This window comes from Tinamus guttatus, unplaced genomic scaffold (genome assembly GCF_059628265.1).
Source record: "Tinamus guttatus ecotype Peru unplaced genomic scaffold, ASM5962826v1 Tinamus_guttatus_pri_ptg000052l, whole genome shotgun sequence".
Taxonomy (NCBI): Eukaryota; Metazoa; Chordata; class Aves; order Tinamiformes; family Tinamidae; genus Tinamus; species Tinamus guttatus.
In genome coordinates this window covers 4,568,635-4,593,188 of record NW_028288586.1, presented here as the reverse complement: position 1 = coordinate 4,593,188, position 24,554 = coordinate 4,568,635, and the positions used below count along the sequence as shown (strand labels likewise).

Sequence of the window (24,554 nt, the reverse complement as noted above, 5' to 3'; positions counted from 1 at the left end):
TAAAAAGCTGTTGGGGTGTTTTGATAGATCTGGAGCACTGTTACAATTTTAGCATGAAGGGGGCTCAGTAACCGGGCAGCAAGCCCAATGGCTAGCCCAGTTCCCGGTATCTTACAGCACAGCACTAGCCACAGGTCTAGCCATGTTGATGTCCTCCGTGACGCCACAACCTTCCTCTTCCAGCAAATTTTAAGGGACTTCAAAATACAATACCTTAAATTACAATATAATTATACAAGTAGTTCAGTATAAAATGAAACACTTGTCATTTGTAATTGTTCTGTAAACATGTAACTCAGTGGTACATTAAAAATATATTGTAACACACAATTTATCTATTACTAAATATAACTCTTTAGGAAGTGAGTAGAAAGCAGATTTGGAGATGCCTCATGTAGAAAGCTTCAGAAATTACTTTCAGTAGTGCTATTTGCATGGATACACAATCCTCATACTGCTGACAAACTGCATAATCCTCCCCCCCCCCAATTAATTATTAAGCAACAGCAGTGGGACTACTCACTGTCAGGTGAGGACCACGGAGGCCACAGGGAAGCCGTAGCCAGTCCTCAAAGAACTAGAAATTGATCCTTGGACCTGGGAGACTCTCCGACTCTCCTAAGTACCTGAAGGAAAATAATCAGTTACCACTTTGATTTTTTAAAAATGTTGTGATTTAATGTTTATAATTCAATTTTACAGAACAAATCCAATTGGATTCAATTTCCTTCAGCCCTTGTCTCTGAATGACACTGTCTTTATGAGACATACGGTGCTTCTACCGACCGGCACAAACCCACCTGTGGCGCCACGATGACTGAGGTTCTTGGGTGATTTTCCTGAGGAAAGGCTGCCACGGTCACAGTCAACTGACTGCCTCCTCTTCCCTCTTTTCCAGTGTCACTTAGAGATAGTTGCTGCTTCCTCTTAAAACCTAACAGGCCCTGCCCTTCCAGGCAGGGTGGCTTCACACTGCTTGCCCTGCATGGCGAACAAGTAATTGTGTTTGACCCGTTAGTGGGCAGATCGTATGCACAGCATGTATATCAAGGGATTGTTTTGCTTATTTACTTTAAATATGGGACATGTTTACAGGACAACATCACACACGAAAAAATATAAATAAATAAATACACAAATAAAACGCCCGAGCACTTGCGGGCGGAGCCGCCTCTGCGCCCGCCTCAGGGGCGCGGCCTGGCCCGCGTGGCGCGGCCGCCATGTTGCTGCGCGCGGCGCGGCGCCTCGCGCGGGGGTTCCCGGCGCGGGGGGTCCCGGCGCGGGGCTGCAGCCGCCGGGCGGGCGCGCAGGTGAGGGGCCCGCGGCGGGGGGACCTGGGGCCGCCCCGGCGGGTGCCCCCACCCCGGAGCGGAGCGGGAGCGAGGTGCGCGCCCGGCCGCAGAGCCAGCGGCGGCGGGTGGCTCTGCTTTGCGCTTGCCGTTTGGAAGGATTTCGCGGCAGCAGGCGCCGTTCAGCGCCCTGGGCCTGCACATACTGCGGTGTTGACTCCCCTCTGCCTTCCCTTCTCCAGGGCCTTGTTCTGGGGGCCTACTCGGGCGGGAAGGATGGAGGCGCGTCCCAGCTCACCAGCGCCGGAGATGCTTTCGACGGGCTCGTGTCCGGGAGGCTGAGGGAGCTGCTGGCGCTGTGAGTGCTTCGCCGGGTGCCCGCAGACACCGTTCCCAAGGAGGCTGAATCCTTGCTTGTTGTCAGTGCCTGTGTCCTTGCTGCTCCATCTGCCAGGCCGAGCAGTTTAGAGGGAAGACTCCTGTTGGAAAAACTGTGCACACAGACAAGGGATGCAAAATATTTTGGGAGAGTGTCATTTTCTGTGAAGCAGCACTGAGCCAAGTGTCCTAGTACCATGTAACTGCATGCTTATGGAATGAACTCCTATAAAACTTATTCCCAAGTGATTTCCACTTGTTGAAAGACCCTTTTTGTGTTCTAGGTCCGGGCCACCTTTGAAGAAGGGCAAAACACGCCTATTTCATGGTTTGCATCAGGTATGAACCTTGAGTTTTTAGGTGATTATCTGTTAATGCAGGAGACTTTTTGTCACATCCTGTTTTATGCTGAGTTCAGAGTTGTGCTAGCATGAGTAAGACAGCTCTGCCCTTCTGCCCAGCCAAAAATGTGGTCTGTAGTGAAATGCTTTCCCTGTGCTCTCCACATTTGCATGGTTTTTTTTTTTTTTTTTTTTTTTTTTTTTGCCCAGCCCAGTGCTCCCTTCACTTTACTGCAAGTTCTTGTACAGAAACATGCTTTACATGGAGAGTGCAGTATTCAATGCTATATCTGGTTTGATTTGAAAAGTAAGGTCTTCATAACCACTCTGCTGCTGTGACAGTGAGGAAAGTGAAGCTGTTTGTGTGTTGGCTTCTGTAGGACTTCCCGAGCGTGGTTGTGGTTGGCTTGGGCAAGAAGAATGCTGGAGTAAATGACCAAGAAAACTGGAATGAAGACAAGGAAAACATCCGTGCAGCTGTGGCAGGTTAACCTTTTTCTTTCATTTTTTTCCAGTTTATGTATTTTGTCTATGCAGCTTGTCAGGATGTGGTATGTTCCTTTTTTGTCCAATGAGTTTGGATATGTTTTATTTTGAAATGCCAAACTCACAGCATGGCCTGGGAAATCCAGTCACTTGCCGCTGACATTCATGAAGCTTTTCCTTAGTGTGGAAAGAGTTATAGGGCACCCATTTTACAAGAATGCATCCTTCATTGAAATCTGTTCTTTATAATTGTGAGGATGCCAGGCCAAATGTAAATCAGTCTACTCAGGTAATTCTGGTTATTTATAACCAGTAGCTTTTTTTAAACAGCGATGTTTGAGACATTTGTTTTGTTAATTAATACTATTTTGAAGGTTGAGAGCATTGGTGTTATGCTCTCACTGTACTTAACTATGCACATATGTTTACTTCTGTGACTCTGGTCTGTAGCTGTTTGTGTTACAAACTGCACTATCTTTCACAATGTAAGTAGTGTGATTCCCTATCAGGAAGACTCAGAAAGGCCTTTCTTTGTGTTACTGAAACTGGGACTCGTGAGCACGAAGATGCAGCTATGGGTGCTCCATAACTTGGTAAATATTTTCAGGCATTTCAATTTGCAAACATATCAGATAAACCCATCTTATTCTCCTTCCAAGCAAGTCAGTTACTTTTAATACTTCACTGTCTGGAAGCTCTCTGTTTTAATCAAGGGTAAGTGCTGCATCACGTCTAAGTTTGCATAAACCAAGAATAGAGAGAGTCCTTGCCATCGAGCTTATAATGTGAGTATGAGACAGGACGGGTCAGTCACACATACATGAAAGCTGTGTGTTTAAGCTGGCTTGCCCCCAAACCTCTGTTAAAACACTTTGGGTGCAAACTAAAATTAATAGAATATTTTATTAATATTGCCTACAGTTTATAAAAGCAGATATAATATAACTTGGAAGAAAAGATAGCAAAAGCTGTATTTCTGCAGACTTTTGATGACTGTAAATACTCATAACCCATCATGCTCTAGAATGGTAGTTTTTTTTTTGTTAGGAGATTATCTTAAGGAATCATAAAAACTGGATTTTTCTTTGCATCCCTGCTGAATGACTTAATGAGTAAAAAGGAAGTGGGTGTCAAAATTTGTCAATATATGGCCATTAGCAGTTTTAACTGTTCTGCTGCATGCTCTTTTTAGTTTTTTTTACTTGTAAACATGGATACCTTGAATAAAACTAGTCCCCCACCGCCATCCCTAAGTGTTAGGTTGGTCACCTCAGAAGCCTGTTTTGCTGTTCTGTGCAGTATTTCTTCCATACAGTAGTTAATTAGTGCCTTACTGTATTTTCCAGTTGGATGTAGACAGATCCAGGATCTGGAGATCCCCCGTGTTGAAGTGGACCCGTGTGGAGATGCTCAGGCAGCTGCAGAAGGGGCTGTACTTGGGTTGCACGAGTACAACGAGCTGAAGCAGAAAAAGAAAACTGTAGTTACTCCTCAGCTGCATGGAAGGTGATGGCAAAAGGAAAGCTTACATTCTTATTTGTAAAACTGTGTGTGTTTGTGTGCATGAGATGGATAAGAGACACTGAAAGAATAGGTGTATCAGCAATGTCTGTCTCTCTCTGTTTCTACTGCTTCCTTGAATATCCTGAAATATTTTGCATGTCAGATTTTCAGTGTTTGCTCTGTGCACCTTGTTAGCATGCCATGTTCTGAGGATAAGGGTAAATAAGTGCCACTTTCTTGAGAAGGCCCAAGATAAAAGTAAGAAATTGCTTGAAATGAGCTGTACTATAGAGTGAACTTACTGATAGTTCACCCTAAGGTTGTGATGGAGAGGTATTTCAAACTCCATAAATCCTTCTGATATAAAGGAAGTGCTACTTGGGACTGGATCATGTAATGATGATATATTTTACATAGTTCACTTCCACTGTATTTTGTAAATTGGAAATATAACAAGAGCAGCACTGGTGCTTGCTTGGGTGCTTCTGGCCTCTAAGGGGTCTTCACTGTTATTCAAGAGCTAAAAGTGATACCAGAGCTCGTGGTTCCAGAACCAAATTTTATTAGCCCCCTTTTTACCGCCTCATCTATTGTGAAGAGCCCAGCCATTTCCCATATGTATGAAATGAAAACCTCTTGATTTAAGTATGTCCTCAAAGTATGTGCAACACTTCTCCCTTTCCTAGCAGGAGCTAATTTGGGAGCTGATCACATTTGTACTAAATAAACATTTTGTCAGGACATGGCTAATCCTCTGACCTAGACGATGGAAGTAATTTCTTCTCTGGACTCTCTCTTTTATCAGTATCCCTCTTGTACTGAGGAACCAAGAACTAGACAAAATTGTATGCGGATACAGCCTCACAAATAGCAAATAGAGGGAATGATTATTTCTGTGCGAGTGCTGGCTGTCTAATGCAGCCCGATGCGTACGTGGTTAGTCTTCATCACTGCACCAGCGTGCTGCTTACTCACATGCAGCTTGTTCTCCAGCACCCCCTTTTCTGCAGAGTTACTTTCCTGCCAGTCAGTGCTCAGGTGGACTATTGCATGGGGTTATTCTGCTCCAGGGCTTTGCATCAGGCATGAATTTCATGCAGTTTTTCTGAGTGCATTCCTGCAACTTGTCACAGTTCCCAAGTGGTGGCTCCGCATTTCAGCTGCTCCCTGCAGTGTGGAAGTGCCCAGGAAGCTGCTGAGGCTGCATTGCATTGTCCAGGTTACTGCTGGAGGTGGTAATTGCAGCTCTACTATCAGCCCCTGAGGAACACCAAGCACAACATCTGACAGACTTTCAGCTGTAGTCTGCTATTGTTTGATAATAGTTCTCCCAGTTTTTCACAGATTTTGTAGTCTGCGCCTTAATCTGTTTTCTCAATTTGTTTGGAGAGTTCTGTGTGAAATTATAAAGAAAGCCTTGCTAAAGCCAAGCTAAAAGACACCCGTGGCTGTCCTCTGCAATAGCTACCTCATGTGACGAGGCAATAAATGGTCAGGTATGACTTGCCTTGGTTAATCTGTAATGACTGTTCCCAGAGATCTTGTCTTGTAGGCCTGGAAAGAGCTTCCAAGATAATTTCTCTGTAACCTTTCTGGGCACTGAATTTAGGGTGACTGGCATGTAGTTCGCTTATCTTCCTCCTTGAAGATGGTTATAGCAGGAGGTCCAGTCATCAGGCAGTTACCATGACCTCTCAGTCAGCTGGAGAGCAGCCTTGCGGTGACGAGAGCCACTGTCCTCGGCACTGTGAGATGCTGAGCAGGCATCGAGAACCTCAGGCTTTTCTGTGTCCTGTATGACTAGGCTTTAGCAATGGGAAAGCATTATCCTGATCTTCCTTTTACTACTGATTGAAGGGCAAGAAGATGCCTTGAACATCCCTTGCAGTTTTAGTACCAGCTCAGATTTGGTTTTCCTAATCCCGTCCCTGAATATCTAGGCAATGTTTCTATGTTCCTCTTGGCTTCCCTCTTCACTCCGCAAAAGAGCGACATAGGGGAATCTAGATTAATTACTCACTTTTAAAAGTGAAAACCTTTAAGGCAAGTAAGCAAGATTTTTGGTTCTGCCTAAGTATAAGGAGAAACTTTCTCCTGCCTGTCTTGCAAAGGAGTTGGAGGCATCCCCATTTCCAATGCAGTCAACTTTATGAATGTTGTTAGTGAAATATCTTGAATGCACTGTGAATTGAGATCCAAATCCACTCTTATCACATAATCATATTTCAGCAAAGTGAAGAACAGAATTGGAGGCTTTACACAATAAATAAGAATGTTAGGGCTGTTATAATTAATGCGATTACAAATTTTGGAAAGGATGTTAAACCTTACGCTGAGGTTTTAAGCCAATCTCTGACTAGGAAGGATTAGAGCAAGACATAATGCAGTGGACAGATAATTTCACATCTGTCTACTCCAGGATTTTTCTAGCTTCCTCTGAAGCATTTGGCACCGCTCAACATCAGAGACGCTGAAAGATGCAGACCTTGGACTTCATCCAACGTGTAATTCCTAATTTCCTTGAAGTAGGGGTAAAATGACATTCTTAATTGCCCTAAATTAATGACATTGCATTTTCAAACGGGAGAGAACGGATGAACGCTGGCAATATTTTACTTTGCAAATGTTCCTGATGGTTATTACCTAATGTTGTTTAGTGCTGAAGGTGAAGCCTGGCAGAGAGGCGTCCTCTATGCTGAGGGTCAGAACCTCGCTCGGTACCTCATGGAGGCTCCAGCCAACTTCATAACGCCCACCAAATTCGCCGAGTGCATTGAGCAGAAGCTGCGTGGTTTCAGCAGCACCGTGAAGGTCCACATAAGGTGAGCTCCATTAAAACGATTCCTCTAGAGGATGAGATACCACGTATGTTAGAAGCCCCTCAAATCTGCAGGGCATTCTGATTTTCTCTCTGCCATTTCAGGACAATAACAGAGGGAGTCTCTGGCAAAAAAAAAAAAAAAAAAGGCATGGGGAGAAGAAGTGCCTTAATTATCCATTAAGCCAGGTGTTGTGACACAGTAAAATTATTAATCACTTAATTGACAAGAGTGCTGTGAAAGAGGAAGCCTGATGAGGAATCAGTGATTTAGACTGTAAACCTTCTCTTTAGTAGCTTCTCTTTTCTTCTGTTCCCAAGCGTTCTTTATACATATTCTTTCTTCTTGTTTGGAGGTGGTAGCTCAGCATCTGCTATTTATGGAAATTGTTGGGATTTTTCATTTTTTTAAATTGTCAAGATGGAATCCGAAAAGCTCCTGCAGCTGAATTTGAGCAGCTAATCCTGCTTTTTTTCTGAATTTCCAGTAACTGCCCTTCAGTGGAATAGAAGATAAGATGCACAAAATCAGCTCTGTATCTTGTTATCCATTTTGCCAACAGAAAACTAGACTCAGCCCACTGCAGTAGTATTACTCCATATACCTTCAAAGACTCCACTTGCCCATCAGGCCATAGGATTAATGGTTTTGGTGCAGAAAGTATAGAGCAATGGATAATAAACAATCCTCCCAAGCAGCAGCTTGGAGATGGTATTTTTGTTTTATGAAGAAGCTATAACAGTGAGACTTCAGTGACAGCTTGCAAAATAATTAAGAAAAACAGGGAAATCTTTAAAAATAGTGATTTGGACATGTGGTTATTAAAATCTAAATATTTTTATTGCAGAACAGAGTCTTGGATAGCAACACAAGAGATGGGAGCATTCCTGAGCGTAGCCAAGGGTTCGGCCGAACCTCCCGTGTTCCTGGAGATTCACTATTCCGGTGCTGCTAATACCAATGACTCTCCATTGGTGTTTGTAGGAAAAGGAGTTACTTTTGACAGGTATGGCTGCTAACTTTAATGACTAAAGGGGGAGAGGGGGCGAAAAAAAACAAAACTATGGTCTAGTTGCTGAGGGATGGAACTCAGATGAGAGACATGCACTTTTAACTTTCATCCCATTAAACACATGCCTTTCTACTACTCATATTCAGCAGGGAGATGCTTTCTCTTTGTTCAGCACATTTTTCAACATCATTCCAGTGAACTATATAGTGGATTGTGCTGCCTTCCCTGGGGATAAGACAAGCTTGAGTGACTGGACAAAGTAGAATTGCTCTACCCTTGGCTTGTAAAAGCCAAGCCATGGAAGACAGACAGAGCTGGGGTTTGGTTTTGTTTTCTTTTTCTCCCCTCTTTAGACAGAGCAAACCTCATGGTGAAGAATTTACATGTTTAGAATTGCAGTTTGTCTTTGAACATCTGGATTATATTTAGGCCAAGTGAAAAGAATTCGTTCTTTGCAGTAATTCCTTATATTTCCTTCTCATCCCCCATATGTAACTACTGAGGAATTTACCAGTCTTTTCCTCGTCTGTGTGCTCATCTGCAGTCTACTACTTTGTTCTTCTTTTGTGCTCTTCTGATATTGTCATGACCACTGAAGAAAAAAAAAGTTTGTTTTGTTAATGTGCTGCAGATGTGTATGTCTTGTGGTATCCTAATTTCAAGGAAGTAACCGAGGGACATATCTTACCTGGTGTGCTTAATAGGGTGTTGCAGGGGCACCAACAGATGCTAGGGTGTTTTCAGCTATATGGAGCTAAAAACATATGGGTGGAGTGAATATTATCAAGTATGTAATGCCTGACTCGTGGATGTTGGATGATGCCTGCTATGCTTATTCCAGCGGGGGCATTTCCCTGAAGCCTTCATCAGGGATGGATGCAATGAGAGCGGATATGGGAGGAGCAGCGACCATATGTTCTGCCATAGTGACAGCAGCAGCCTTAAAGCTACCTCTTAACATAGTTGGTAAGCGTGGCGGGGTGTGAGAATCCAAACACTTGCATTTGACAAAGGCTCTTCCTAGTATCAGTCGTGGTAGCTGTCTTACAGAAACAGCATGGACTCTTGCAGAGCTACATGTCTCACTCCCTTGCTTAACCTCTCTTTCACTTTTACTTTATTATCAACAATTACTGGCTTTGCTTTAATAAAATATTGCAAGACTGAATTCAAAGTTTGAGGGCATGATTCTTTGATTTCAGGAATCTCACGGTTGTTCAGAAACTCCCGTTTTCCACAAGTTTTGCAGGAGTCCTGGCCCTTAATTGCAAGGGGGAATGTGGGTATCTGTAAAAGATTTAGAAATTAAAAGCATTAGCTGAGCTACTTCTCTAAGTGCCTGCCCCAGCTGAGCAGGAAGAGAGATCAGCTCTTGTCTCTAGTTGAAAGTCTCAGCAAAAAATAAAGAAGTTAAGTTTGCTGAAATTACTTTTGAGTATGAGCAGTGCTTTTATATTCTTGTATAAGTGCTGCCATGCTAGAACTGAATGAGTTGACAGAGGAACCGTGGCAAAAGTGGCTGCTGAGGATACGTCGTCTATTCTACAATACGTTTAAAATTGAGAACCCCAACTTAAAGGAAACTATTATTTTCGTGGGCCTTTTATGCTTCAACCAGTAGAGGGCAGTGAAACCTCCACATCCTCAAGAGATTCCTCCCTTGAAAGTATGGGATAATTCCAGTACTAACTAGAAATGGTGCAGCAAAAGTCTCTGTATATAATTAGACTTATTGCTTACCCAGGAGCTGGGCTCCCTGGGAATGGTGGGTTCTCACTTACCTCATTCATAGCTGGAGTTTTGACGTTACCTCTTTCTCATCCTTTTTTGTTCTTTGTGTTACTGGAGTTTTGTGGCAATTCCTGGACTTCTTGACATTGTATAATGTTTATTTACAATGAGAATAACTTGAATGGCTCAGAGGTAATTTGAGAAGTTTGGAATTCAGTAAGAAATATTCTTACATGTGACAAATTATTCATATATGAAAAACTTATGAAGCTACTGTTGACAGAAGACTTGCTAGGTTTTAAAGTGCCTCTGATTTCACTTTCAGAGGCATAAACTACAAGTAAAACTTACTGTTAAAACGATGTGGGTGAGAGAATATAGTGGGGTAACATGCAGTGAAATGTCATTGATTTGAAAACTGGACCATGTATTTCAGGAAAATTTGGGGAAAATCTTTGAGATTTTTTTTCCTAAATATTTTTCTGTATATTTTCTGAGTGATAAACAGTGACAGCAGTAACACAATATTTTGTTTTCTCTCTGAGGTTTGGCACCCCTCTGTGAAAATATGCCCAGTGGTAAGGCAAACAAGCCTGGGGATGTAGTTAGAGCCAAGAATGGAAAAACAATACAGGTATGAATGTGAAACTTGGGTTTTGAGTATTTTTAGCAAATTGTAACCTGACTGACAAAAAACATGACTGCAGTCCGAGTGTATGTTTGAAAAGAGCACTTAAAAAGATACTCAGTGCAAATGTATTCTCCTAAATGTAAGCAGCATGTTATTAAATAGAAATTGCTATCACAGGATTTTTTTCAAATATAAATATACTTTTAAGAGACTAGATGTATCAAAAATTACTAGAAAAGCTGAGAAGTCAGTCTCTTACTGAACATGCTAGAAAATGTTGTGTCAGCACAAGAGGCTATTAAAGTGCTTATTAACGTGCTCTGAGTTGCAGTGAGTAGTGCTTTAATTGCTTCCTGCAGACCTTTCAGGACGCTTACCTGCTATCTGGAGTACGATGAACGAGCATTAGCTTCCTGCTGACACAGCCAGGGTCTCTACCTTGCCAGCTGCTCTGCCAAAAAAGCAGAACTGAGTCGTAGCACCTGGCTGTTCACAAGTAGTTTGCTGAGTCAGTGCCCTAAATGCGTGTTTTGTTTAATCCAAACCACACTGTAAAAAATTCAGGGACTTAAATGGTACCAAAAGCCATTGTGCTGTGGTCTGCTAATTATTTGCAGAAACATATGGCTCAGTCTCTCTGGATTTCTGTGATTCTGCCATCTTTGACCTACTGAACCTTTCAGTTCTTGAAACTCTTCCCCCAATGCAGAGTTCAGTGGCAGTGGATGTTGAAGGAAACTGCTCGGTATATTTTCCTCAGAAAAGAGAAATCTGTAAGAAAGTGATAGTGACTCAGACAAGTTATAACAGTTTATAAACAATTATAACAGTTATAAACAATTTATAACTGTTTCTAAAATGAGTTCCTATTTTGAGAAAACTTTGATTACCTTGCGGCCTGTAGTCACAAGCTAAGAGCTGTTTAAGAGGATGAGTATGACATCCAGTAATGTTTTTATTGTTTTTTGATTTGTGTGCCTGCAGGTTGATAACACAGATGCAGAAGGGAGACTGCTGCTGGCTGATGCTCTCTGTTACGCCCACAGTTTTAATGCAAGGGCTATCGTGAATGCTGCAACCTTGACAGGTAACCAGAGTCCTCATCCTGTGTGTTGTTAGGCCTGTTGCCTGGGCTGTGGGTTGACTTTTCCATGGAAACAAGCCTGTCTGAGCTGAGAGGCAGCTGAGATGCCTTTGCGTTGTTTAGCACCAGGACTAGCACAGTTTATGCTCTAAGAGCCTGCCCAGCTGCAGCTTGTTCCCAGGATTGGGATAGGGGGAGCAGGGTGCAGCCTGGGTGATGCAGATGGATTTGGGCCTGGCCCAGCTGAGCTGGAACTGAAAACTTTAGCAAAACCTAAGGAGACTTGGATTTTTCTGCACAGTTTGTTCCCCAACAGAACAGTTTGCAGGAGGTGTATGAGCTGCTCGCACACAGTTAAGGCACCTGGTATCTGAGCCGAGTGCCCCCAAGTGTCTGTCGCAGTGAAGAGACTGGCGTGGATCTGGACAGATGTCCCAGCTGGAGCCCAAGAGCTTCTCTGCGAGCTGCCACTTGAGTGTCTGAGCTGAGACCTGCCCAGTGCTTCCCCCAGCTGGGCTGTCTCAGGCCGTGTTGGTCTGGGTAACAGACACAGCAGGCAAATCATCATCATCCTCCTCCTCCTCCAGGAGGCCATTTGACTGAAATCTCTCTCATGGGCTGTTTGCATACTTTGCCTCAAAGTAAAATGTGTTTTAATTGTTTCATATCTACAGATACATTTAAATAAGGCTGTAATTTTAAATTTAAAATCTGCAAGAGTAACATTGTATACACAGCTCTTGTGAACTGCAGTAACAAGCTGTCATGGGTGAAGTGACTGCCGCTAAAATGAGAGCAAACACAAAAGAGTATATAGACAGCACTATGCTGACCTTAATTATTTTGGTTAATATTTTCATTATTTTTATATTAAATAATTATTACTATTTTAAATTATGTTGCTTCAGCTGCTATTTGTCTCATCAGGGCTACTTGTAGTTATCCCCCATAGAGGGGAAATCTGTCAGTTTGTGAAAGTCTCAGATTTTGTTACTAATGCCCTGCAGATCGTGAGAAGGACATGGTTTATGTGCCCATGCCTGCTACATATTTATTCACATAAAATACCAGCTTTTTTAAAAAATAAACTTAATAAATGCAGGTGTACTAAAACCTTTAATTTGGGGGTACTTCAGAATTTACGGGTATTAGTAATTGAGATGTTAAAAACACTGTGGCAGGTTAGGATGCAGGAATAGATCAAGTCAACTTAGCTCAAGTCGACTTTGTCCTTCCTCGTGTAACCTTGAAGGTGCCTTTCTAGGTGCCATGGACGTAGCTCTAGGGTCTGCTGCGACCGGCGTGTTCACAAACTCGACCTGGCTTTGGACTCACCTGTACGAGGTAGGACACGTGTGGTGTTCAGTAGGGATGGGTCAGTAATAGCTGGTGTTGCTGAAAACCTAGTGCATTCCTGAAAGCCTTACTGGGTGCAAGTCTGAAAGGTGTATTAATAAATCTTGTGGGAATATTTATATTTTATTTTTAGTTGAAAATACAGACTGTTCACTGCTGACCCTTTGTTATTATGGGTTAGTATCATATAAGAGATAGGCAGCAGGCAGCGTTTTCTCCAGGATATGTGTCCTGTGTGAGCTTGCTGTGATGCACGTAAGCTCTGTCCTGCTGCCAGTAAGTAGTTTTTGTTAGGAGCAAGGGGTCTTCCATGACGGTACCGCATTCAGAGAAGCCGTGTGAATGGCTGAGCTGTGGTGACTGATGGGAGGAGGGATCTGTGCAACTCGGTATTAGCAGGAAAAAAGAGTATTGCAGGTAACTAGCATTTTTCAGTGGCAGTCTAGAGGCAAAACCTAATGAATGCTAAAAGTAAGATGAAGTGTCTTGTCTTGCAGTATATTTCTAAATACCTAATATTATCTTGGGCAGCAGCTTTTTTTAGATAGACTGACTGCAGCCAAATGAAAATAAGCAGGACTATGGCGGTGCTTATGAGTGCAAGTAAAAATAAAAACCGCAGTGAGCTTTGCTGAAACCACTGCTGTTTTTTTCAGGCCAGCATTTTGACGGGAGACCGAGTTTGGAGAATGCCGCTGTTTGAGCATTACACGAAGCAGGTCACAGACTGTGCGCTGGCAGACCTGAGCAACGTCGGCAAGTACAGCAGGTAAGGCAGCGCGCTCCCCCGCCGCCTTTCCCGCAGCGCGGAGCCGCGGGCCGTGCCGGACGCGTTCCTGTGCTCGCTTCCCGCAGGGCCGGAGGCGCCTGCACAGCCGCTGCCTTCCTCAAGGAGTTCGTGAGGGCGCCGCACTGGGCGCACCTGGACATCGCCGGCGTCATGGCCAACAAGGACGAGGTGCCCTACCTGCGCAAGGGCATGGCCGGCCGCCCCACGCGCACCCTCGTGGAGCTCGCCGCCCGCCTGGCGCGCGACGCTGCCTGAGCCGCCCTCCCCGAGCTGCCGGGGACAGGAACGCTGCTGCGGGGCGCTACGCGCGTGCCCGGGCGTGTGGCTGCTGTGGTTGGGGTGCGACGCTGGTAAAGCAGCGCGAGGCGAGAGCGTCCCTCACGGGGTCTGCTGGCGCTGAAGCTTGGCTCCTCCTCTTGAACGACTGGAGGTGCTTGGTACTGAAACACGATCGCTGAAACCTCTGGAACTGCTGATGTACGTGCGCGGAAAGCGCGCTTACCGCAGCCAATAAAGCCCGCGGCGCTCCGTGCGCGCGGCCGGTCCCTTCCTGCGTGTTTTTTCCCTGCGGGAGGCGGGTGGGCGGGAGGTGCCGGGGCGGGGCCGGGGCGCCTTCCCGCGGGCGCGCACTGGGCCTGCGCCGCCCGAGCCGCGCCGCATGGCGCATGCGCCGTGGCGGCCGCGCGGCGCCATGGCGGGCGCGCTGAGCGGCATGTTCGCGAGCCAGGGCCCGGGGCCGCCGCCGGGGCCGCCCGGGGCGCCGGGGCCCGCCGGCCTCATCGCGCCGCCGCCGGGGCCGCGCAACCCCAACACCACCCTCGTGGACGAGCTCGAGGCGGCCTTCGAGGTGCGCGGGGGCGGCGCGGGCGGCGGCGGGGGGGCCGCGTGCCGTGTCCCCGCGTGCCCATGTGCCCTCTCTCCCGCCCCTAGGCGTGTTTCGCCTCGCTCGTGAGCCAGGACTACGTGAACGGCACGGACCAGGAGGAGATCCGCACCGGTGAGCGGGCGGCCCGGGGCGGGCGGGCGGCGCCGGGGACGGGAAAACGCGGAAAAACCCTTCCGGGAAGGGTGCCGCTCTCCTGGAAAACTTCCCTGGCCGGACTGCTACGTTTGCTCTCGAAACCAGTGTAAATGTGCGTGAAAGCTGCTCTGGTTTTTGTACTGTGTGCATATGGGCTGGAATGGGGCCCTTTTGTAATATATACGCATATATATGTATGGTTACATATGTATGTTTGGTTACTTATCAAAGCAGTAACACGTAATCTCTAAAAGGAGAATCTTCTTCTAAATGTATCTGCAATTGAGACCCGTGCAATAAGCGTGTTGCTCCGGCAAGTGGTGAATTTTGCTTTCTTGATTTAGCCAAGTTCCACAGATGACTGTTTTGGTCCTAACCATTGTAGAAGATGTAAGAGAACTTGTACAGGGGAAAAAAAGAATGCTTTCTTGCACCTTTAAAAGATGTTCAGAAAGGCTGCAGAGCAATGTTTTATACAGGGACTGAGTATGCATTATTTTTTTTTTAATAAACATATACTGTTAAAGTATGTTTTAGTAAGCCTTAAGATTTTTCTTTCTAGAAAAAAGGTATTTTTAGTATCATGCCCAAAACTACTTAAAACAACCAATAATTCCTTTTTTTTTCTTTTTTTTGGAATTTGTTCTTTCAATTTCACTGCTGTGTGCTTAGGTGTTGATCAGTGTATCCAGAAATTTCTGGATGTTGCAAGACAAACAGAATGTTTTTTCCTACAAAAAAGACTGCAGCTCTCTGTCCAGAAACCGGAGCAAGTAATTAAAGAGGTAAGTTTAAATTAATGTGTCTGCACTGTATTAGATAAGCTGCTGTGCCAGGACAGTTAGACCCCCTCATTTACATTAATTTTGGATTACTTAGTGTGATGCTGTATCTTAAGTTGGTAGAACTCAGGCTGTGAACACAGGTCTCACCAGCAACCTGAAGAAACAAAGTAGTTTGACCGATTTTACCAGAAATAGGATTTCTCTGAAATATGTGACCTGCAGGAGCAGAACTAGTGCACACGTAGTGCTTCTCTCTGTTTTACTAAATGCTTTTTCGCTGGTAGAATCCCCATCAGATTAGTTTGAGAACTTAACCTAAAAAAATTATAAGGCTTTTCTGCGTTTTTTGTGAGTGCTGCCTATTTACTAATTATATACTTTTTTTCATCCATAGGATGTGTCTGAGCTAAGAAATGAATTGCAGAGAAAAGAAGCATTAATTCAGAAGCACTTGGCTAAACTGCGACACTGGCAGCAGGTCCTGGAGGATATCAGTGTACAGCACAAGAAACCTGCAGAAATGCCTCAGGGCCCCTTAGCTTACCTGGAACAGGCATCTGCTAATATTCCTGCTCCAATGAAGCAAACGTGAGCTTTATGCCCTGAAGAATGTTTGGAACGGAGCAAAGTAGCATGGCTCTTCCTACTCTAGCTGGTTTTTGTATGATGTAACTTATACTGCACAGAGAAATAGTAAAGACAGAGAATTGAGACAACTAAATGATCTTTTTCTTTCTTCTTCCTTTTTGCAAAAATAGGGATTGATTTTATGTTTACAAGAGGGTATGCAAGGCCCTAGTAGAAAGTTTTCCAGAAATGCATCCTCTCTGTCCTTGAAAGGGTTGACCCTACCTTTTTCCTCTGACTGCATCTCGCCAGGAGGCTGCAGTTACTACACTCACAAAGATGACCACGTTCTGTGGTCTTGCAGAAATACTGCAAATTATCCTGAAATAACAGTGCGGGAGCAGCCTTTGCTTTGTCTGCATTCTGTTCAGATGGAGAGTGCTTTTTTGACGTGAATCCGCTGTGTCTCCTGGGTGCTCACATTGTGCAGGCAGCTTGGGCTATGGAAGCTTGATCCCTTTGGGATGAAATGAAACTGCCGGGAGCACCCTGGTGGGTCTGTCATGTCCTGCCCTCCCCGTGCCAGCAGCGCTCTACTGATGTCCAGCTAGTGTAGAGCTGGCGCCAAATTCAGCTCTTCCCTCCTCCTCCAGGGGTTCCCGGGTGGATCTTGGCTCAGGAGCACTGTTTCAGTCCACAGAATCCACTTCTATTCCAGAGCATTCTGGAGGTCTTCTGGAGACCAGGTTTGTTAACAAGCTACCTAAACTAAGGATTAAGTCCTTCACCCACTTTGTTCTTATGTTTACCTAAATATTGCCATTAAATGCCCAAATACATGGTTTCCATGAATCTGCAACTCTGAAAGTACTAGTCTGACTCAGACTTCAGCATAACAGCGCTATTCTGCAAAACAAAGGGATAGTTTGCAAGCAAGTTTTAATATTTACATATTACTTTGATTTATCAGGATGAATTTTACACGTAGTGCAGCAGGAATTTTATTTTGCAGTACTAACTATACAAAACGAGGAATTAGGATTTACTAATCTAATAAAAACTACTTCTTAAACAGCCTGTTATAAACATGCTGTTCTTGGAGGTATTTCACATGCTGTGCAGCATAAAATAAGTTTAACATAAGCTATACAAGCTTATAAACTTACTGAAATGATTTTACGCAACAATGAAACAAATGTGTAAATTTACAGAAATCACCTACAGAGGTAAGGAGTTCCCTTGGCTGAGGCCAGACTGAAAGGAGACATCTGAGAAGAAATCATGTATTTCATGTAATTGTGGAGAGAAATGCTCTTTTGTTTAGAAAGTCTCTTCACATAGCAATATTTTGCTCTTCATTTTTTTTTTAGGAAAAAAAATAGTAAAAGAAAAAAAATGTTTTTCCAAAATCCATGCCTGTAACGAGATTACATAAATATATGTATTTTTTTTTTCTAGGTAAATCATACATTGCACAATCATTTCCCAAGAGAAAATGGAAACATCTTTCCTAGTAATTCTGAGTAGGGAAACAGTTTGTTTTAGAAGGAGAAGTATTTCATAAACCATTCCTGATGCTGATGGCTTCGTTTTTGGTCATCTTTGTTCTGCAGTGCTCCATTGCCGTGTGCCCTGTGCAAACAAATAAGAATTATCACATACAGTCTCGCTAGTATTTAATGCATTTCCCACCCCACCCCTGGAAAGCTCCCGATGAAGCTCTTGTGAGCTGGGTGATCCCGGAAGGCACCAGCGCCAGCTCCTAGCGGGATCGGTGCCAGCCGGATAAGCGGCCTCGCAGCGCTGGCAGCGGCACCGAGGGAGGAGGAGAGCAGGGCCAAGCAGCTGCGAGGGAGCCTTTGGGCATCCTTCTCCAGCTGGTCTCTCACAAAACAGAAAATGCACCCTTCGAGAAGGGGAAGCCTTGAAAATCCCCCCAAGCCCAACTGCAATTCAATCCCAAAGAAAATGAAGTACATAGGGCGTGAAGTGTGCAGGAGAAAAAATGGATAAAACAGCTTTAATTGAAACTGTCAATATCTACCTAATTATTTATCTGAAACTGTTCATATTTATCTAAATATTAACTAGTTTTATAATTGATCCTCTAAAATATTCCCTGATTTTAAGCTCTCTGATCCTTTCCTATTAATTTTAATTTTGGTTATAGTGGCCACTCCCAGTTCCATTTATCATTTATTTAAAAGCATAAGTAAGTAGCAGCCAGGCTACACACTGCCCTGCATGCTGCCCTTCCCTACGTACCCTATACAGAATATGTATCCCATATGTAGGATGCCCAGCCCGGGCATCCTGCAAACCATTAAACATGGTTTATGTAAGCTCATGAATTTGAAAAAGCTGCGTAAGCTTTTCTGGGGAAAAAAGTCCCACCTAAGTTGTTGGAACTTAACAGCAAAAAAAAAAAAAAAAAAAAAAAAAAGTGTGACACCACAGGACCATTAAGTATCTGTTAATCGGTCGCTAAACACCCAATCATTAGCCTAGAATCATTCAGAAGTCTTCTAAAATAAGAATATGCCATCTACACTTACCAAAGGAGACAAAGGTAGGAAAAAAAGATACATCTTTAATAGAACCACTGAGCTGTGCCCAAGGTTTTAAATAGCCACGCTATTAATTATTTAAATATCCAGCTATTAGTGACATTTCTATTCACCTGCTAGTAGCCCCTCTCTCCTTCCTTTCTACAGGGGAGGATTTCAACTGTAAGTTCTGCTGGGCAGTGATTAAAGCCTCCCTCTGAGCAAGAGTGGACTCTCTTTGCAGGGAACTGCATACATGGAGTTCATTGCAGGCCAGGAATTTATATTATTGTTTATCTCCAAATGCTGAACATATTAGGTTGCCTAAAGCATTCTGAGTGCTAATGAAGTTAACGTCTTCAAGTCACTGCAGAATGGACAAATACCTTGTGGCAGCTCTGCTTCCCGAGGCCTTGGCTGCTGGGGAGCCCATTCTGAGGCAGCTCTGCTCCAGGCTTGTAGATTTGGGAATTTGGGGAGCACTTCCTCTTGATCCCAAGTCACAGCTCAAGAAGCTCTTTGCATAGGAGGCTAAATTCGGAACACTGATGACACGGCTGGGCCCCCCATCCAGTTTCTTCTGCTGCATTTTATCATAACAGAAAACTGCATTACATGTGCCTTTTCTCAAACTTAATACCATAAAAAGTCAACAATATCTAATTCCTAGACATCTTGTGAGGAACACCCAAAAATGAAGGATGACATTTTTTTCTGCAGGCATTTAAAATAAATTCCCCTCTTAGGGTAGGCTGAGAGGATCCACACGTGAGGTGGGTCCAGTTCAGACAAGTTTGTGCTGATGTTTTGGATAGGTCAAAGCTGGCAGCTTTGCAGTGGTCCAAGAGCCAAGCTTGCAGCAGGCTGCCCTCTGCTTTCTCCTTGCTCCTCACACACAGTGTAATCCAGGGGGCTGCAATGGCAAGGGGCAAGTCCCAGGCAGCCCAAATCTCATTCATAGTTTTGTTTGATACAGCAATATCCCAAATAGCAGCGTCCAGGTATCTGCAAGCAATGGCTGTGCTTACCCCAGTGAGGGATCAAGCTCTTCTTGGAGAGCTATAATGTGTGTTAACTGCTTCCATGTTGCTGAGTATCTGCTTACATATTTCCACTGAATTTACATTATGTTCAGCACCTGATCGTGGGTTTGTTTACAGTAAAGAAATCTACTGAATAACATCACCACATAAAACGAAGAGGACCTTTACTGTCACGAGAATATCTGTATGATTCAAATAGCAATAGAATACCACAATCTGCAATTTTAATTGAATCACCTGCTACCTGCTACTCTACCTACTCTTACCTTCATGGAAGGAGTCAAACATCCCAGGTTAGGGTTGAAAGAAAAGGATCGATTCCTGTAGGATTCAGTGTTGGCCAAAAGTGAATGCTGAAACTTCCTTCCTTCCTGAGGGGAGATAAAACTATGTGTGTCTCCCTGCTGTGGAAATACACATTTGTTAGAACATTCCAAAGCAGAAAAAGTACCCATCAGAAACAGTGAATGAAGCCTTCCAGCAAAATCCAAAATATGCATTATATATATATATATATAAACCTCACCACAAGTTGCTTGATAATCTCTTCTCTCTCGCTTATTTGATCTTGCAAGCAGCTTATAAGGTGTTTATCTTCTGCTCTGGACTCCAGCTTTCTTGACTTTTCTTCTAATCCTTTAAGTCTGTGCCAAAGAAAGAAGGCAAACTAGAAAAGTCTTCCTCAGAACCAGGTTCAGGAGATACCTAAGCTTCATTCTACCATAAATGCTAAATTACTATAATTTTTAAAATGTAGGGATGTAGTCACGCCCTTATGATAAAACAATATAGAGATATTCTTAAATGGACATCTCTCTATATATATAAAACACAGAAGTGTAGACTGTTGCAGAATTTCAAAATAAATTGCCGGCCTCGTGTAAAGTCCTGTCCCTGGTCTAAACTAATACCAGGCTTGCACACATATTGCTAGGAATATGGAAAAAAGACTTATGTCACACTACTAATACATGTCTGATATCCACCTGTTTGTTCTCTTTTCTGACTCAGTAAGTTCAGAAGCCACAGACTAATCTAAAATACTCTGGATTCTGTGGTAGGGGCTGCCCCTGTAGCGTCTGAAGCACCCCAGAATGGCTTCATTTCAACAAACACTTCAAAGTGCATCTGTGTCCTTGAGACAGTGGAGCTTGCAGTTGGGGAATATCCTGGGATATTTGCAAGGGACTGAGAATAAGCAAGAGCTTAACCTCAAAGATGCTGCTCAGCTGAACAAAACTAACTGCAAAATCATGGATTAAGGTCTCCGATATCACCAATGGCAGAGATGATTACACACTATATATAAATCTACACACTATAAATCCATCAAATATAGTAAGCACAATAATTACAAACAATACTCATTGCCAACATGAACCACAGCTTATTTAAATGACTTAGTCTCTAAGGAGGAAATTTTTGCTTGGAGATGTGCCCGAGTGCTCCTGAAATCAGATAACATGTTTGCGATTTCCTTCTGGTGATTCTGTTTCAGTGAGTCGAGTTCTTTATTATGCTTCACTTGGAGGTCTTCTATCAGTAACCTTTCAGATTGGTATTAAAATAAAGCTGAATTCTCAAGCTTGAAAACTAGTTTATTATCATTGATCAAAGCATGCACTTTGGAAGCCCTTTATTCACATCAAAGGTGGTTAGTGGGGCTAAGCTCCTGGCACCTCCTTGCTGGTTTGACTTTGACACTTGAGTTGGAGTCTGAAGCAGAACCACTAGCAGAGAGGAAGGGGGAAGTTACATGGACAAGAAATGCTTGGGCTTTAACCTTTCAGAAACGGAGGGTCTGTTTTATAGGATGTCATTGTCTAGTGAGTGCATTCATCTTGAAGGTCAAATGTGACAATAATGTATTGTGGGAAGTCACTTAGGCAGCATTATTTTGAAACATCTGGATTTTGAGATGAGTTCTATATTACATGACTAGTTGCAAGTTTATTCCTCACATCATTTCAATTAATATTTCCTTCTCAAATGCTTACTGTAGTAGAGCTACACCATCTATCTGCTGTGAACACTATCTCCCAACCTAGAACAACAGCTTTTTTTTTCTTTTTTTTTTTTTCTTTCAGGCCTTTTAGACATCAACTCTGACATGAATATTTTTTTCCTTTTTGAAAAAAGATTTTTTTTTTCTTATTCTTTCTATTCTCATTCTGCCACTGACTGGCAGACAGCAACAGAATTACTGCGGCCACTTCCAGTCTGCAGAGAGAAACTGTGTCCTTCCAGTGCTTTTCTGAAGGCTAACTTTAAGAGTATTCCCTTAAAGATGTTCTTTTCAGAAATCCTTTTATATGCACTCATTGAGTAGCTAGGATGATGTATTCTGAGCATTACTCAGTGCAGAAGTAAACTGAAAGGTTCCTGGGTGCCTCAGGACTTCCATGTTACAATCTACAAATTTCAAAGCATCCCAAGGCTGTACAGATGGTTTGAACAGCGAACCCCAAATTTGTCTCTCATGTAAAAGGTAAGGCCTGCCCTTTTTCTGTAGGGATGTGGGAAAACTGCTCTACTGTGACACAACCCACGTGCTGCTAGATTGGGGCTGCAGTCACGGGGATGTGAGCTGCCTTCTACTAAGATGGCCACAATTAAAAATGTAAAACCTGATATCTATTCTCAGAGACTTCTTTTTTTTTTAATAGATCAGATATAAAAAATAGGTATTTCAATATAATTCAATGTTCTTGGGGTTTGTTTCCCAATCCCTTTCAAATAAAGGGCAATTAAGCAGCTTTTTTTTTTTTCCAGGTGATTCCTGTGGGGCTTATTTCACTGGACATATTTGTGTGTCATGTGTAACTTAACAGCTTACTTCAAACATCATTATGGCTGGAGAAAAAAATGTGATACTGCTGCTTTTGCAAAGCTCTCAGGCTCTAAATGAGTATCTGTAGAAAGAACAGATTCTGACACTCATCACATTTATAACACCTCTGATGCCAACATTATTATTACCTCTCTAGACAGTAAGTACAATTCAAGCACGAATTTAAGACAAACCTTCTGTGCTGTTTCTCCCTGTCCTGAAGCTGTGCAGCTTCTTGCTTCTGCGACCCCAGTTCTGCACTGAGTAGCTCCATTGTGTCCTTCAGAAGTAAATTCTCTTCCCTGAGACCAGAAACTTCATGCTGGCTTTTTTCCAGTTCATTGTGAAGAGATCTGATCTGGCTCTGGCTACTTCCTTCCTAAGAAAAAGGCCAAATTTCATTATTCATAGCCTCTTATTTAACCAGAAGAGTGCACTGGACTTCTGTGCATAACTGTTCAATTGTGTGTGCAAGCCAAAATCTGTGACCAAAACTTCCTCACCACTTTATATTCTCCATAAAATTTATTTTATTGTAACAATTGCGCTGTAGATTATGATTCTTAAATGGAAAAAAAAAAAACCCTGCCCACACGGAGAAGCTGATAAACACCACTAACATTCTGAAGTGTGACACGAGGGACAGAAACCCCTTCGGTTTCTGCAAGGGAGTGTGTACCCCGGCACGCGTGGCTGACTTGCCTGCTGCTTCCCCAGCGCTCTCGCGGCGCGCAGCTCCTCCTGCAGGCCTTGGATCTGCTGTCTGAGCCTCGTGCACACTGTCTGCTGCTCACAAAGCTCCAGCCTTGCACGTCCTGGCAACAGGAAGAAGGACTAGCATTAAGGAAGCCACAGCCAGGCGGATGGGAGGGTAGGTGTTGGCAAAGTAGATGAAGACACTGGTACATTAGATTTTGCTTTGACCCTCAATTCTTTTGCCATTGAATATCATAAATTTAATTGTGGAAAAAAAATTTTAAAAAGACACACAAGATATCTGGTAAAACTTGGGCCTTCTGTTACTACTTAAATAACTCATTTGAGCAACAGTATACAGATATTGGGCTATAACAACAAAGGCTCAATATAGGAATCGGGGAAATTTTGTCATTATTTTTGCAGACTAGAAGATTTTAACTGCTTTTTCTAATCTCGACCCACCTCATTCCTTGTTAAGACACTGGTGCTTCACGTAAAGCCACCACGCAGGCTCAGCAGAGCTCTGCTCATGCCAGAGAAGCACAGCACTTGGGCAAGCAGCTGTCAGAAACTGCCACTGCTCAATGGGCAACGTTTGGAGATGGATCAGGCAGAAGGTGAAACAAGGCTTTCTCTCTGATTCTTTTCCATAATTTATCTATGGAATATAAAATCTGTAGGTAGCAACCATTTTTTCTAGCAAGTGTAATTACTGAGGAAAAGCACAGTTGCATCACTAAGCAGATTCAGGGTTTATACTTAAAGTACTTCTACATTATTCTTTTTTTAATTAAAAATATTATAAATGAGTTCTAATAACCTGAGTTCAAGCCTAGAGATATTACAGGTCCTAGTAATGGAATGTTCTATTTAGAGCTGAAGAGCTTAGGGAACTTTATTCTTTTAAACCAAATAAACAATGCATAGGGAGTCACTATTCCCTACTGCAGGAGCCAGAAGAATAAATTTGATCCACATATAGTAATTCTTCACGCAGAACAAAATAAAAGACACATATTCTGACTACAGTATTCCAATTTAATATATCTGTAAGTGCATACCTGTGTGCTGTGTACCTGACTACTCTTCCAGCAGCTCTCTGCTGCTGACAGCTGACCTAGGTTAACAAAGAATGACAAGTGTGTGCTGCTGAAATGGTGGAGTGTGAGAAAGGAGGCTCACACAGACCTGAGTTCCCAGAAGCTGGGGAAGAAAATGAATGGGATAAAAGTCAGTCCTTCTCAGCAGGTAACCAAGCAGTAGGAGCGGGGTATGACATGAGACATTATACCTAGTAACAGAGTTTGCTGCTTCTGCATCTGCTCCAGTTCATCATGCAATTCTTTTTTTGCTCTCTCCTCCAAGGTTTGTATTTCCAGCTTGGGAGACTGATGTTGGGTCTTGAAAGTCTCATTAAATTCCTTTTTCAAACGCTCTTCTGCCTCCTGTAAGCAAACCTCCCCCCAGGAAACAAAGGAGTCATTTTGGTATTTTACTTTATGTCAGGATTAATCTGGCTTTTTATTGCAGAATTTTGATTATTTTCATCATCACTTTAAATTACCCTTCATCAACACAAAAACAAGTACTGAACTGAAATAAAAAAAAGGAGAAATTCTCCCAAATACACTAGATTAGCTGTG

General features: G+C 43.3%; 3 protein-coding genes across 3 annotated transcripts in view; 2 read left to right on the top strand and 1 right to left on the bottom strand.

Annotated features, from left to right (window-relative positions):
* The first annotated feature begins 1,220 nt into the window (after window positions 1–1,220).
* On the top strand, window positions 1,221–13,685 carry LAP3 (leucine aminopeptidase 3). Its single transcript, XM_088540059.1, has 13 exons — window positions 1,221–1,310; window positions 1,532–1,647; window positions 1,952–2,006; window positions 2,389–2,494; window positions 3,841–4,000; window positions 6,655–6,819; window positions 7,664–7,822; window positions 8,670–8,794; window positions 10,105–10,193; window positions 11,175–11,277; window positions 12,539–12,618; window positions 13,287–13,399; window positions 13,486–13,685. Exons 1-13 carry the CDS (start codon window positions 1,221–1,223, stop codon window positions 13,673–13,675), a joined length of 1,551 nt encoding a protein of 516 aa, XP_088396185.1. The 3' UTR covers window positions 13,676–13,685.
* A 393-nt stretch (window positions 13,686–14,078) lies between these two features.
* On the top strand, window positions 14,079–15,941 carry MED28 (mediator complex subunit 28). Its single transcript, XM_088539916.1, has 4 exons — window positions 14,079–14,267; window positions 14,351–14,417; window positions 15,114–15,226; window positions 15,621–15,941. The coding sequence occupies exons 1-4, from the start codon at window positions 14,079–14,081 to the stop codon at window positions 15,816–15,818; spliced, it is 567 nt and encodes a 188-aa protein (XP_088396042.1). The 3' UTR covers window positions 15,819–15,941.
* A 1,393-nt stretch (window positions 15,942–17,334) lies between these two features.
* FAM184B (family with sequence similarity 184 member B) overlaps window positions 17,335–24,554 on the bottom strand; it is a 38,353-nt gene continuing 31,133 nt past the window's right edge. The window contains exons 4-11 of the mRNA XM_088539987.1: window positions 24,203–24,356; window positions 22,915–23,027; window positions 22,407–22,591; window positions 20,783–20,929; window positions 19,909–20,026; window positions 19,649–19,753; window positions 18,726–18,922; window positions 17,335–17,425 (exon numbers count right to left, since the gene is read on the bottom strand). Coding sequence (XP_088396113.1) covers window positions 17,335–17,425; window positions 18,726–18,922; window positions 19,649–19,753; window positions 19,909–20,026; window positions 20,783–20,929; window positions 22,407–22,591; window positions 22,915–23,027; window positions 24,203–24,356 — 1,110 coding nt within the window. The remainder of the gene's footprint in view (window positions 17,426–18,725; window positions 18,923–19,648; window positions 19,754–19,908; window positions 20,027–20,782; window positions 20,930–22,406; window positions 22,592–22,914; window positions 23,028–24,202; window positions 24,357–24,554) is intronic.